Below are 13217 nucleotides of genomic sequence, written 5' to 3' on the forward strand. Positions count from 1 at the left end.
CTGGGATATATTTCGACCCAATCATGCAAACACAATATATATCACACAACAGCTAACATACTACATAACCGAATAATGGGTCGGCCTTGGTGCCTTCGACCCATGGATACAAGGAGGAGACTCACCTCAGTCTGCTGGTAAATACTAATTGCTTGGCTACTGATCAGGGAAATCCACACTGAACATACACAAATTACCTAATTAGGAATGGTTTAACCATCATGACTATGAGCCTAAATTCCAATCCAACTCCTAAGGTCAACCCCCACCCCCCCCCCCCTCTTTCACCTTACCCTTAATGGATTTAATCATTCCTGACCCAAAACACAATAATGGGCCCTAAGGCCCAAAGGCCCAACTCATAACACTTAAGGCCCACAACAAAAAATTGAGGCCCACCTACCCTAAACATGCAAAATCCCAAAAACTAGCTAAGGCCCAAAATCCACAAAAGTCCAATAATTGTCTAATGGCCCACTGGGGCGTACGCGCAACGTAATACCAGTATGCTTGTCGCACTCGAATCTGAAGCAGTACGCCCAGCGTACTAAGCTGTTAAGCACTTTCAGCCATTAAGTGCTTAATCCATGTAGTCTCTCACACCAACTTCCAGATCTCGGTCATTTAAGAAGTCCTAGGGCATAAAGTTGGCAACTTTATGCCTTTTCATGTTTTATGGGAGCCCAACATCCAATTTTGTCCATCAAGACTCACTTCTAGATCAATGCATGGTGTCATAACAACCATCAAGATAGCATTTTCATGCCTCTAACACACCAAAGGAACTAAGATCTAGCATTACAAGCTTTTGGAGTTACCCAAACTCACAAAAGAGAATCCATGGACCCAAAAGAACTCATAAGCAAACCCTAACTCTATCAAAGGAGACAACAAGGTATGAGCTTTTTACCTTCAAAAGCTTCCTAAAAATTTTAATTTGGCTAAAAATATGTTCATTTTTGTTAAAATTTTGAAGACCATGATTATTTTTCTGGTTAACTTCAATAAATTTGGTAATTTTAATGATTAACTTTATAATTTACTAATATTTGGTTATAGACAATATAACACAAATTATTATATAAAATTTACTAAATTGTTTTAAAATTATTTGAAATTACGTAGGATATACTCCAATTATTTATAATATTCTTCAAATATTTTTAAAATAATAAACATGTTGAAAAAATATTAAAACAAATCTAAGTTGAATAATATAACGTAAAGTAAGTGAGAAGTGGTTTGAAGATGACGATCTAGTGTTGCGATACGTAGCACACGCACAACAGTTTTTAAGTTAGAAGTCTTCCAAAAAACAAACAGCTGCGAGAGGTCAAGTGTTGCGCGTGTGCTGCGCGGTGTAGTAATAAGTAGTCAAAAGTGGTTTTCTAGAAAAACAAACAACACCTAAATCCTGAGGTTTTACTCTGTTTCTTATAGCCCTAGAAACAAAGTAAAAACCTTTAAGGACAGGAGTTCAATCCGTGCAGTTTTCTTCAATCAAGATCAACTTCAAACATGTCAGTTTTAATTATTGTTTCGTCTTTAATTTCGTCCAACAACATAGCAATCTGCTTTTACTCATTTCTTATAATTAGATCTAATCGAGAAGGATCATTCTGATTTCTGGATGAATCTTGGTAATAATATTAATAATAATTGGAGTTATTATCTTGCGACATATCATCGTTTAATCATCTATATTAATTGTTGGTTGTTTGTGAAAACATTTAGATATTTAATCATAAATATTATTTGTTCATTCGTTTGTTTGTCTATTCTAAATAATTCATGATTAGTTCATAATACTAATTATTGGATTGTTTAATATCAAGTATGAAAATCGACATGTTGATGAGATGCTCATGTTCAATAAAAGTTGCCCCTATCTTTTTCCAACCGAAAATTCATTTAGTATGTTTTTAGTCAATCCGACCTATCTCGTTTTGACGCATACAAAAGATAAATTGACATGAGTTCATTGCACAACATGTTGAACCATTTGTGATCTCAGTAACACGACGACACGTTAGGTAGGGTGTGCATAACTTAACCGGTCCAATTTAAACTGACCGATTGGATTGAATATTCAGTTACAATTGGATCTGATCAGTTACGAAATTTCAAAATCCAATTGGATTGGATTGGTTATTGGATCACTTTGAAAATCTAATGGATAACTCAATCAAACCCAATATTAATCAAATATTATTATCCAATTAATATTATAAAAGATTACAAATATAACCAATTCTCTTAATGATTTTGCATGTTTGAACCTTAGTCGGTGAAGTTGAAGATTTGAAGTGTCGTTTGTTAGTCTTATTTAGCGTAATTATGTGCGATTTAATTTTAATTATTATAATTATAGTTAGTTGTTATTGGATAGAAAATAGATAAGAATTTGTTGGACAATACATAACTCATCAAATATATTCAATGGATAAAACCAATCCAATACAATATTCAATTAGGTTGGTTTGGTTCAATTGCATATAACAAGTTGGATTAGATCTGTTGACAAAATCCAACATCCAATGGTTGGTTGGATTGAATCGGTTCCATCAAAATTCATTGGATTTAAACCGATGGACACTTCTAACGTTAGGTAGAGAGATTTAGTTAAAATGTTTTATTAGATTATATGTTATTTTTTAATTTGTAGTGGTGAATATAAGATTCAAAATTGTGGGTGTCCAATTAAAATACGGTTACAAAATCAAAAGATCGAAAAAAGTTTATTATCATTTTGTTATTTTATATTTAAATTTTAAAATAGTTATTTATAATTATATTAATTTTTAATTTATCATTAAGTAATTATTACTTTTTAATATTTAAAATATAGTTTAAAAAATATAAAGTAATTGTTGATGTATGAAGTCTGAAATGATGAGTTACATTGCATTGCATTGATGTAGTAATTATTGTAAAAGTTAACGTGTAATGCTTGAAAGATAAGTAACAATTCATTAATGTGAATGGCCTATAAAGCAGTCCTAAAAAACTCAAAAACATACATTTTTAAAGAGTCAATAACATGTCACAAATCTTATCATCTCAAACAAAGACTTACCATATAAAAACAAAAAAAACAAAAAAAACAAAAAAAAAAAAAAAAAAAAAAAAAATTGGTTCATGACTTCGGTTATGGTGTACCAAAGACTTGATCTAGTAGTCAAATAAATGTTTCATGACATCGGGAAAAAAAAAATTGTTCCATTTCATTTTTATCTTTTCCAAGGGACCAAACTGCACGTGATCTCAAAGTGAAGGGACAAAATTTGTAATTTACCCAAACAAAAACACACGACCTTAAACAAAAGAATATGTTGTTTTGAATCATTTCAACGCCTTCCAGCAGGGAATGAAGCGGGGAGGGTTGATTCGCATGCTCGTCACCTTCAGTTCGTTCTTCAAAGAGAATTTAATTACCAATGCCTTTTCGGTGATCAGATATTCCGATATCCGTGAACCACGAGGAATCTATACCTACAGATATTCATCATATCATTACTAGAAATCTAGAAATCAAATTAATGTACGTAAGATCTCTCTCTCATTGATAAGTTTTATACCGGATTCTTGTTTTCCCTCAATTGCATGCTTATATACTGCCATTCATCTCGTTTTCTTATGAATTTGAAGCAATTCTGAATCGGCAATATCACTTTTTATTTAAAAAATCGAGTTAGATCAACAAACGAATTCAAATTTGCATGATGGATCACGATTCACGGGTTATATATTATCCAACGTACCTGAATTCATTGTGTGAGGTTGATGGCATCCAATCGGTGGATTATGTTCGATAATCAAAAACATCAATTAATGCCTCGCTCCAGGACCTGGATTTGAAATCCATGATCATCGTGTTTGCTAAATATATACGTCAGAACATTCTAGAAGCAAGTTAGGTGATCTTTTCGGCATTAAGCCATAATTAATTAATGGTGTAGGGGGGGAGAAAGTCTTTTTAACTTAGATTCTCACTCTAAAAAAAAATCTATTTGCTGTTCCTTCTCACTAATGAAAACTGCTAGGAATTCCATTTTGTGATGTTTGATCATATTTGCAACATTTCCTTTTGACAAATTTTAAACTAAACGTTATACCTTAATTTGTTAAACACTTCAATCCAATTCCTTGATAAGCCATCGTGTTGATTTTACATGCCTTTATATGTAGCATGTCTGAACATCCTTAATGAATCTTAATAACATAACATTTTTCTTGTACGCTTGGCTTCTTTAGGTGCACATAGATTTTATTCCAGCCTCCAAAATGAATCTTAGAATAATGGAGAGAGATCTTCAAAGCCCTAGATCAGCCTCAAATGCCCGAGCTCGGAATAGGAGAAAATCAACTGAGGTTGGTGGGATGTCCAAGTCTAGTACCTCAATTCTTATAAAGATCCAAATTTGGTTACAAACTTTTACCTTATTTACTAACCCGGATGCAATGATAGAATGTTTCCGTATTTTTATAGGCTTTTCCAGATGTCATGAAGGTAAATGGAAGTGATTTGCTCGTGAATGACCAAAACAAATACAGATCAATGTGGATCCGAACATATTCTTCGGTCTGGATGCTTGTGGGCTTCATATTGGTTGTGTATTTAGGTCATCTTTATCTCTGGGGCATGATTGTTGTCATACAAATCTTAATGGCAAGTGAGCTCTTCAATTTACTTAGAAGAGCTCATGAAGATAGGCGTCTTCCAGGCTTCAGACTTCTCAATTGGTAAGAACCCGGCAGTTTGGTTTGTTTACAACTAATCTCCTTAATTATATTGTTGCAATATTGATGATAACATATATATGTATATTTTGAGTAATGAGTAAATGGAAACATGGTTTTACAGGCATTTCTTCTTCACTGCAATGTTGTTCGTGTATGGTCGCATTCTCAGCCAACAGATAATGCATGCTGTAACTCCTGAAAAATTCTTCTACAAGCTTGCAACCAGTTTTATGAAGTATCAGATGGTTATCTGTTATTTCTTGTACATCACAGGTGCAAATTATGTCTTTTTTTAACACCTTTTTTTTATATTGTTTTTGATAACATATATGAGAATTATTCTTGGAAGCTTTTTCTTACAAACTAACACCATAGGTCCTATTTGATACAGGGTTCATGTGGTTCATTCTTACACTAAAGGCGAAGATGTACAAATATCAATTTAGTCAGTATGCATGGACACACATGATATTGATAGTAGTATTCACACAATCGTCCTTCACCGCTGCAAATATCTTTGAAGGGATATTCTGGTAGTCCCAGTTCCCCAAATCATTCTCATTCATTTATTATGATTGTAGTATTATATATTGTTCAAGAGGCAATGATTTATCATCTCTTGAATTCATCAATTTTATTAAATGTTGAAGGTTTCTCCTCCCAGCATCACTTATTGCAATTAATGATGTCGCCGCATATTTCTTTGGTTTTTTCTTTGGGAAGACGCCCCTTATCAAGCTTTCTCCAAAGAAGACATGGGAAGGCTTTTTAGGAGCATCAGTCACAACAGTTATTTCAGCATTTATGGTTAGATTATTTTCAAAGCTAAAAGAATATTTCCCGGTTTATTTTTGTTTTATCACTAGCTAATTAAGAAGTGCACTTCAAGGGTTACTCTATTCTTCTAATTAAATATAGTATTAACTAATCTTTTATATATGTAGCTTGCAAGCGTTTTGGGTCGCTTCCAGTGGTTTACATGCCCAAGAAGGGTATGTTCAAATACCTCATCTGTCCACAATTAAGCAGAAAATGTAATTTTACTACAAGTTGTTCTTTTACAAATTAAGAGACTTCTATGCAGGATTTATCCACAAGTTGGCTGCAATGTGATCCTGGTCCTATCTTTACACCAGAAATATTTGAGTTACCGAGTGGGGTAAGTCAATTTTTAGCATGCACCTGAAAGTATAAGGGTTCTTTTTTTCATTAAGTCGTTGGAATGAGTAATGATGTTTCTACGGATAGAGTGTCGCATACATAAGGTCTGTTTCTTTCCTAGACTGAATGAATACTAAATGACCGTTTTACCCTTACTTTTCAAAAAAACAAACTTCATGTTATCAATAATATTCATCAAATTTAGTGTAAGAGGAGTTGGGAGGAAAAAAGAAAAAAGGAAAATAGGTAAACGATTAGTGTCTTAATACATCCAGTCAGTTTTTTTGCTTAAAAGTTAAAACCCATTAATTAAGTCATTCTGTCTTAGATTATGTCAAAAAGAAACAGCCATGTATAGCTAGCTAGCTAGCTGTCCAGATTAAGTTGTTAACTCATTAGGCCCATTAAGAGCAAGAAACAACACCTAATTAACTTGTCGTAAAACATTGCACGCACGCAGTTGCCATGGAAAGAGATATCAGTTTTACCAGTGCAGTGGCACGCTTTATGCCTTGGTTTGTTTGCATCGGTTATTGCACCATTTGGAGGGTTTTTCGCAAGTGGGTTTAAGAGGGCCTTTAATATCAAGGTGTGTCATGATTGTTATGCTTAAAACCACAACTTTTGCATCTATTAATTATTAATTACATGTTTTCAACTTTCCAGGATTTCGGTGGCAGTATTCCAGGACATGGTGGCTTTACTGATAGAATGGATTGTCAGGTAATTCGCATTTCTCGATTGATGTCCTTCAATATGTTTTGAAACATACAAGCTAATCAAATCATAAATTTATCATCAAATGTTTTTCTTGTGTGTGTGTGTGTGTTTTGTAATGGTTGCAGATGGTTATGGCTGTTTTTGCTTACATCTACCATCAGTCTTTTGTTATCCCACAATATTATCCAGTCGAGATCCTATTGGAACAGGTAGGTATATGAGATAATCTATCATAAATGTGGATTTCTATTATCCTTAATATAATCTCTTATCATCTTCTTCTTTTTTTCTTTCTGGAATAGATATTAGGAAGCCTTAATTTTGAGGAGCAGGTGTTACTACTCACGAAACTGAAGGAAATAATAGACGCGAGACAAATCCAGAATTGATTTGATTTGCTTTGTTCTTCATTTACACACCACAGAAAGTGATATTGGTGGCACTGAATACGTCCATACATACTTGTTAGTATTATATTCATTCATTCTTTAGAGATTTTTTATTCTGTTTTGATTGTGTACGTACCTCCTGAATCACGATGTAATTTAGGATGAAAACAACTGTAATTGCTGTTAGATGCCAACTTGATTCATGTTCTATATATCTCAAACAACTGCATTAGCTGATACTTTGATTGTTCTGGAATTAATTATTTTGTTTTTGTTATATATAAGTTAACCACTAACCAAAATTAGATTTAACTGAAAAATAAAGTTTAAAATCCACATTACATTTAAAAAAAGATTGGGGGTTTTCTTGAATTTTTAAAACCAACACCGAAACACAAACACCCCAATAAGACATAAGTTAGGTATGTTCCAAAAAATGTTTATGCCCTAAATGATCTCCATCCTTATTTCAATATGAAAGTAACACACCTTGTTAATAGCAAGTCTTGAACCAAGATCATTGGTTTAACAATTCCATACATGGTAGGAATGTGATCTACACACATAGATACAAATTTAAGATGCAAGGAAATAACGAAATACAAGAATTTACATTGTGCACGTGCTACATCATCCACAACTGAACTACAGTGATTTCTTATTGGTTTTATAATACAGTTTAGAAGTATGTAGAGAGAAATCGGGCCTAAAATAGCATTCAAAAATCATCAAATGCCACAACACAACAATCTTCTACCGAAGAACATCTGATCACCAAACCTGCCTGGTAAAGCATGTAACTCTTGTAAACCTACTACCTCTAGTCTGATGCCTATTCATCAATCATGATCTAAAGGCCTATCAAAAGGTTTAACTTCTCTATTGTCATCACTTAGTAAACAAATCTGGGGGATTCTTGTACAAAGGATATTTATGAGTTGACTATCTACCATCACTTATCATTAAGCTGATGAAATGATATCTCATCCGAATGTGTTTCGTCCTACTATGATACATTGAACTCTTTCAAAGATAAACTTCATTTTGGTTATTTTTTTACTTCATTCCAAACTCTCATAAGAAGTTTTTCAACCATATTATAAGCTCTTTATTTACATATGCAATAGCCATGTGTTTTGCTTTTGTGGTTGAGTTTTTTTTTTTTTTTTTCCAGAAGTCTAGGCATCCAACTAGCGGTAGTTTCCTCTGAGTGTGAACATATAGCCTTGTAGTGCTAATACCCGAATCTAAACATTTACCCAAATTTGCATCTACAAAGCCTTTTAGAATAACTCACTTCCAAACCTATGACAACATCATAGGTCATGTCCCTTGGCAATCATCAGATTCCACAACACACCACAAATGTTAGACCAAATCCAGTGATAATGTTGGACTATGTTCCAAAAATAAACGTTGGTAAACTTGTATGATTTTAGTCAATTTGCATGAAATTTGGTTTAGTCTCAAGGTGGAGTATGTTAATGATACTGTTTTCATGCACTTTCCAGACTATTGTTGCATTTGAGCTGCACAGTTTTTGCATTACTTTCCTTTTATATGCAACTTTTATTCCATAGTTGTTGCATGTTTTATTGATGGTATAAATTCCGAGTTTATATTTAAATAATGCTTTATTAGTAGATAATTAGGACTCTCATTTGTTTGGGAGAGTTTTCTATTTAAGAGGTTTAAGTGTTATTAGGAAACTTTGTATGACTATTATATAAAGCCCATTAGTCTCTTGGTTTTAGATTATTCATGAATATTTTCTATTATATAAAACCCATTAGTCTCTTGGTTTTAGATTATTCATGAATATTTTCTTCTTCTTTCACGCAACAGAAGCTTCTTGTACCTTCCTTGTATTGAAGGTTTATAGTAGCAATAAGGCTGGAGGGTGTGGTGTCACCGAAACCGCACTCCCTCCCCCGCCACATAAGCGTCATGTCATTTTTTACCACTCAAGTGTGGTTTCTTGCCACACCAAGGGGAATGGTGCCACACATTCTTTTTTTTTTTTTTTTTTTTTTAACTATTTTAATTTAATAAAACTTCTTTTTTTTTAACTATTTTAATTTAATAAAACTTCTATTTTAATAAAAAAACATAATTTTTCATTACTTGAAAATTAAAAAAAAAAAACATTACATTGTATTACCAAAAAAAAATAAAAAAAAAACACGAAAACCACACACATGACATTTAAATAATCCTAGAAACTTAAAAAACACAAATAAAATAACTATATCTTCGTGTTCTCCGTTGAGAACTTGCAGCTGCGTTGTTACATACAACGTTGTATGTTTGTTTCGCCATTTGAACACATGCAATAGCGGTATTAAAAATAGTCTGAAATTCTGCAGAAGATGAAGAAGATGACATTTTTAAGAGAGTGTTGATTTTTTTAAAAAAGTTTTTTGAGAGAAAGAAGAGATTGTGTTGTGAAAAAAAAAATGAAGTTAGATATGCATATATAAGAAAGAAAAAGCAAAAAAAAAAAAAAAAAAAAAAAAAAAAAAAAGAAAAAAGAAAAAATTAAATACCCAACTCAATCCTCCCATTTTCCCATCCACCAATCAGCAAACGCGGCACTTAAGGACCGCACTGCGGCCAAGACCGCACCAGACCGCGGTCTGGGGGCGGTGTTCTTGGTTGACGTGGCATAAACTGCGGTCTGGGACCGCGCCCACACCCTTCAGCCTAAGAAGTATCGTTTGTGGTTTTCCTGTTTCGGGTTTCAAGTCATAGGTTTGGTGTTTTGTGGTTGTTCACACAGTTGATATGAGATGTCGTTAGATGTTTCACTTAACTAACATGGCGTCGTGATCACCAAATGAAGATGGTTTGAGGTGTTTAAGTATCGTCTTTTACTCAAATTTCACCATTAGATGTAAAAAAAGAACATTTTCAACAGGTGGTTGCTGACCCTTGTTTAAAAAAAATAAAAAAAAAAATAAAAAAGATCAAGACATAACTTTTCTAAATAGCAGGGTGTACAAGTGTAACTCAGGCTCAAGAGTTGTAAGCAAACTACAAGAACTCCTATCGGTGATAAAACTATAAGCTTAGCTTACTTGAGATTTTTGGGTGTCAGTTTCAAGTTTGGGTTTCTTCATTTGCATCTTTTTTGTCCATAGCTATGGTCACACCAACTTCAGCTGGTCGTAGAATTCGATCATGCAACATGTATCCTGCCTGCAAAACCAACCACAATATTACATCACCAATGCTGATGCAACTGTTTAATAACATAAAAATGCTAGTTTAATTTTGGCATAAAAATTAATGTTAGCCTGTTAACTGTTAAGTGAAGTGACATGCATACCTTGAGCACAACTGCAACTTGATCAGGTGGGTTGGTTGGATCAGGTACTTGGAATACAGCATTATGCCTGTTGGGGTCAAATTCTTCATTTGTGGGATCATATTTTTCCACTCCGAATTTTTTGAAAACCTGAAACCACCAAATTCATTACCTATGTTGGAAGAAAGTATAGTCCCTTCGAAAATATTTTCTTAACAATTTAAAACTTGTGGGACCATATCTATGACGTCCCTCATCTCACATAACAAGTACCCTGAATTGAAATTAAAACCGAAAAGCACAAGAACATTCATAAAAAGGAAGGATTATAAAAAGAGTTATTTGGGTCACTTGGTAACAAAGATTTTGAATATTTGGTCACCAAGTGCTCAAGTGGGTATTTATTAACATTAAAACTGTAAATATACTAATATAGTGAGTGACCTCTTTAACATAAAAGTGCTAGTTCAGTAACTTAATTGAAACACTAAACATAAATATTCAACATGTCCATGCTGACTGCACAGATTTCACATTATACCAGCGCCAATTCATAACTAATTGGGTAATGATTCAACACCAAAGAAATGTAAGTACATATAGTGACATATTTAACACAAAAATCTCATCATACATTACAGTACAAGGAGTCAATAACAGATCACAAATCTCATCATCACAGACAAAGACTTACCACATAAAAAATAAAAATAAAAAAGTGGTTTTGATCATGACTTTGGTTATGGTGTACCAAAGACTTGATCTAGTAGTCAAATAAATGTTTCATGACATCAGAAAAATAACTAAACCAATTCAAAGATTCGAGCAATCAATAGTTCAATACCCTCCCTCCTTATGCTAAAACCATTGTTCCATTTTTTTTCCAAGGGACCAAAACTGTATGTGATCTCAAAGTCAAGGGACAAAATTTAAAATTTACCACAACAAAAACAAAAACTTAAAACAAAAGAATTTATTACCTCTGCTAGTTGTTTTTCAGTCATCTCAACGCCTTCCAGCAGGGTTTTTAAAAGTGGCACAGCTCCAGTAGTGTCTTGAGACGTATCGATCTTAGTAAAACTCTCTTTTACCACTGAAGAAGCTCTACCCAAATTATCTGCAACATCCAGTAAGCTCTTGGCAAAATTCTGCAGCTTTAAACATGTTAAACTACTAGTAACATGACAACATAAAATACATTCAGTTAGGATACTTTTAAACCACTAACATAAAACCTGTATTGCAAACTTCTTTGAGTTCTCTGCTTCTCTTTTTGTCCTCTCCATTACATTTTCCATTTCGGCATATGTTCGAAGAATTTTATCTTTCATTTCCTCAATCTCTTTATGCTTTGTCTTCAGAAGTCTCTCTTTCTCAACCACAAGTTTGACCAGATCCTCCACTGACAGCTCTTCCTCATCTGAATCCGACTCTGAAAGAAAGAACTAATTCAGTAAGTAACCTTCCTGGTAAAGACTAAAGAGATTGGATGTATTTAATCTGGTTTCCAATTACAAACCTTCTTCTTTCTGATCAGAGGCGTCTGTTTTACTAGGATTTTCTGCATCTGTACTTTCTTTAGCATCATTGGGAATACCTGTAGTGTCTCCCTCATTTTGGGAAGTTCCGTTTTCTTTGGATTGTAGAGATGCAGATGATGATATTCCAAATCTTTGAATGAAGTGTAAATTAAGAACAGGATTGTACAATTCCGTTTGACCTGTTACGACCTGTAGAACACAAACAAGCCTTAGATGCGGGCAATGATTATACACTTGGATAAATTCCATAAAGACGCCTTAGGTGTGTAATTTTCAAATAACAAAGCACCAACTTCAATAAAACCAAGAGTTCCCTGTGATTATAGGGAACTTGAAGAGCGTAAAAGACATTGTAAAGACATTTTACTTCACGGTTTTAGATAATTCAAGATAGCCGATTTTGGCCTTCATTTCACACAAAATACATCGAATTGCCTGTAAGATCTTACTTGTAAACTTCTCTTGAATAATCTAGGAATATCAATGCCACACGGTGAGCAAGACAAGATCGTGACAATATACAGACATACAGTATCATGAATACAGTCTTATGCTTGCTAAAACCCTGAAGAAATCTAAACGGTGAAAACAGAAACAATAAACACAAAATTGTCGAATACAATCAACTACCTGTAAAACCCTAGTTAAACCCTAGGCTATAAAAAAAATTAGAAATGAACAATTGTAGAAATCAAATCAAATCAAATAGCGATTACCTTGTCTTGGGAAGATTGGAGCGAGTGGAAAGCATTCCGGATGACTGGAATGAACTTCTGATTATCATGCGCTGCATGGAAGATTAAGGAGCCTCGACACCGAGTCACCACACTCCTTGAAATCTGGGAAATGATGCCGCCGGCCACCATCTCTCATGCGATAAACAAATGATCGGTAGCAGATGTACTGCAATCAATGAAAGATTCGTAGATGAAGAAAAAACAATCAGGATTTTAGGAATTTTGCTTCCAAAATATGGAAGAAAGAAATGGGCGGGGAAAAGTACCTTCGAGAATGCCATCCCTCTAAAGAAAATGACGCATTTACCCTTCTTTGATTATTTTAGGGCAAATTCTCGTTAAAAATAGGGATCATTCATTTAACCAAGTGGAATCCAACCGGACCGAAAAATGGAATTGAAACCACGGTATTCAGTTCGATTTTTGGTTACCTATTTCCCATTAAACTAAACTAGTTCTGTTTTTTTGGTTCTCCGTCGAATATGAAACCAACATATCCCTAAAGAACAAATTTCTTAACCGAACTGAACCAAATCAAAACCGAAACTGAACCGGAAGGTCTCTACAGTTTGTTTTTGTTGCGCATTTGGTCTCTGTCTTACCTAAAAAGACTATTTTA

At 33.8% G+C, this 13217-nt stretch overlaps 2 protein-coding genes across 3 annotated transcripts; one reads left to right on the forward strand and one right to left on the reverse strand.

The window, feature by feature from the left end:
- Positions 1-3347: 3347 nt before the first annotated feature.
- Positions 3348-7252, forward strand: LOC145115577 (phosphatidate cytidylyltransferase 1-like). The gene is made up of 12 exons (XM_079051886.1): positions 3348-3541; positions 4255-4371; positions 4490-4743; positions 4865-5016; positions 5135-5276; positions 5394-5550; positions 5688-5735; positions 5828-5902; positions 6365-6493; positions 6571-6627; positions 6750-6833; positions 6927-7252. The coding sequence occupies exons 2-12, from the start codon at positions 4285-4287 to the stop codon at positions 7011-7013; spliced, it is 1272 nt and encodes a 423-aa protein (XP_078908012.1). The 5' UTR covers positions 3348-3541; positions 4255-4284; the 3' UTR covers positions 7014-7252.
- A 1912-nt stretch (positions 7253-9164) lies between these two features.
- Positions 9165-12837, reverse strand: MGE1 (Co-chaperone GrpE family protein). Of its 2 annotated transcripts, XM_079047155.1 has the most exons (7): positions 12578-12837; positions 11840-12050; positions 11556-11752; positions 11301-11468; positions 10342-10470; positions 10091-10211; positions 9165-9373 (listed from the first exon to the last, which is right to left on the reverse strand). In XM_079047155.1, exons 1-6 carry the CDS (start codon positions 12725-12727, stop codon positions 10113-10115), a joined length of 954 nt encoding a protein of 317 aa, XP_078903281.1. In that variant the 5' UTR covers positions 12728-12837; the 3' UTR covers positions 9165-9373; positions 10091-10112. The 2 variants fall into 2 exon arrangements, with proteins under 2 accessions (XP_078903281.1, XP_078903280.1); XM_079047154.1 differs by lacking the exon at positions 9165-9373 and having other exon boundaries at positions 9867-10211.
- Positions 12838-13217: the final 380 nt, after the last annotated feature.

The sequence above is a fragment of the Lactuca virosa genome, chromosome 5, assembly GCF_052849685.1.
Source record: "Lactuca virosa cultivar CGN04683 chromosome 5, Lactuca_virosa_CGN04683_v6, whole genome shotgun sequence".
NCBI classification, from domain to species: Eukaryota; Viridiplantae; Streptophyta; class Magnoliopsida; order Asterales; family Asteraceae; genus Lactuca; species Lactuca virosa.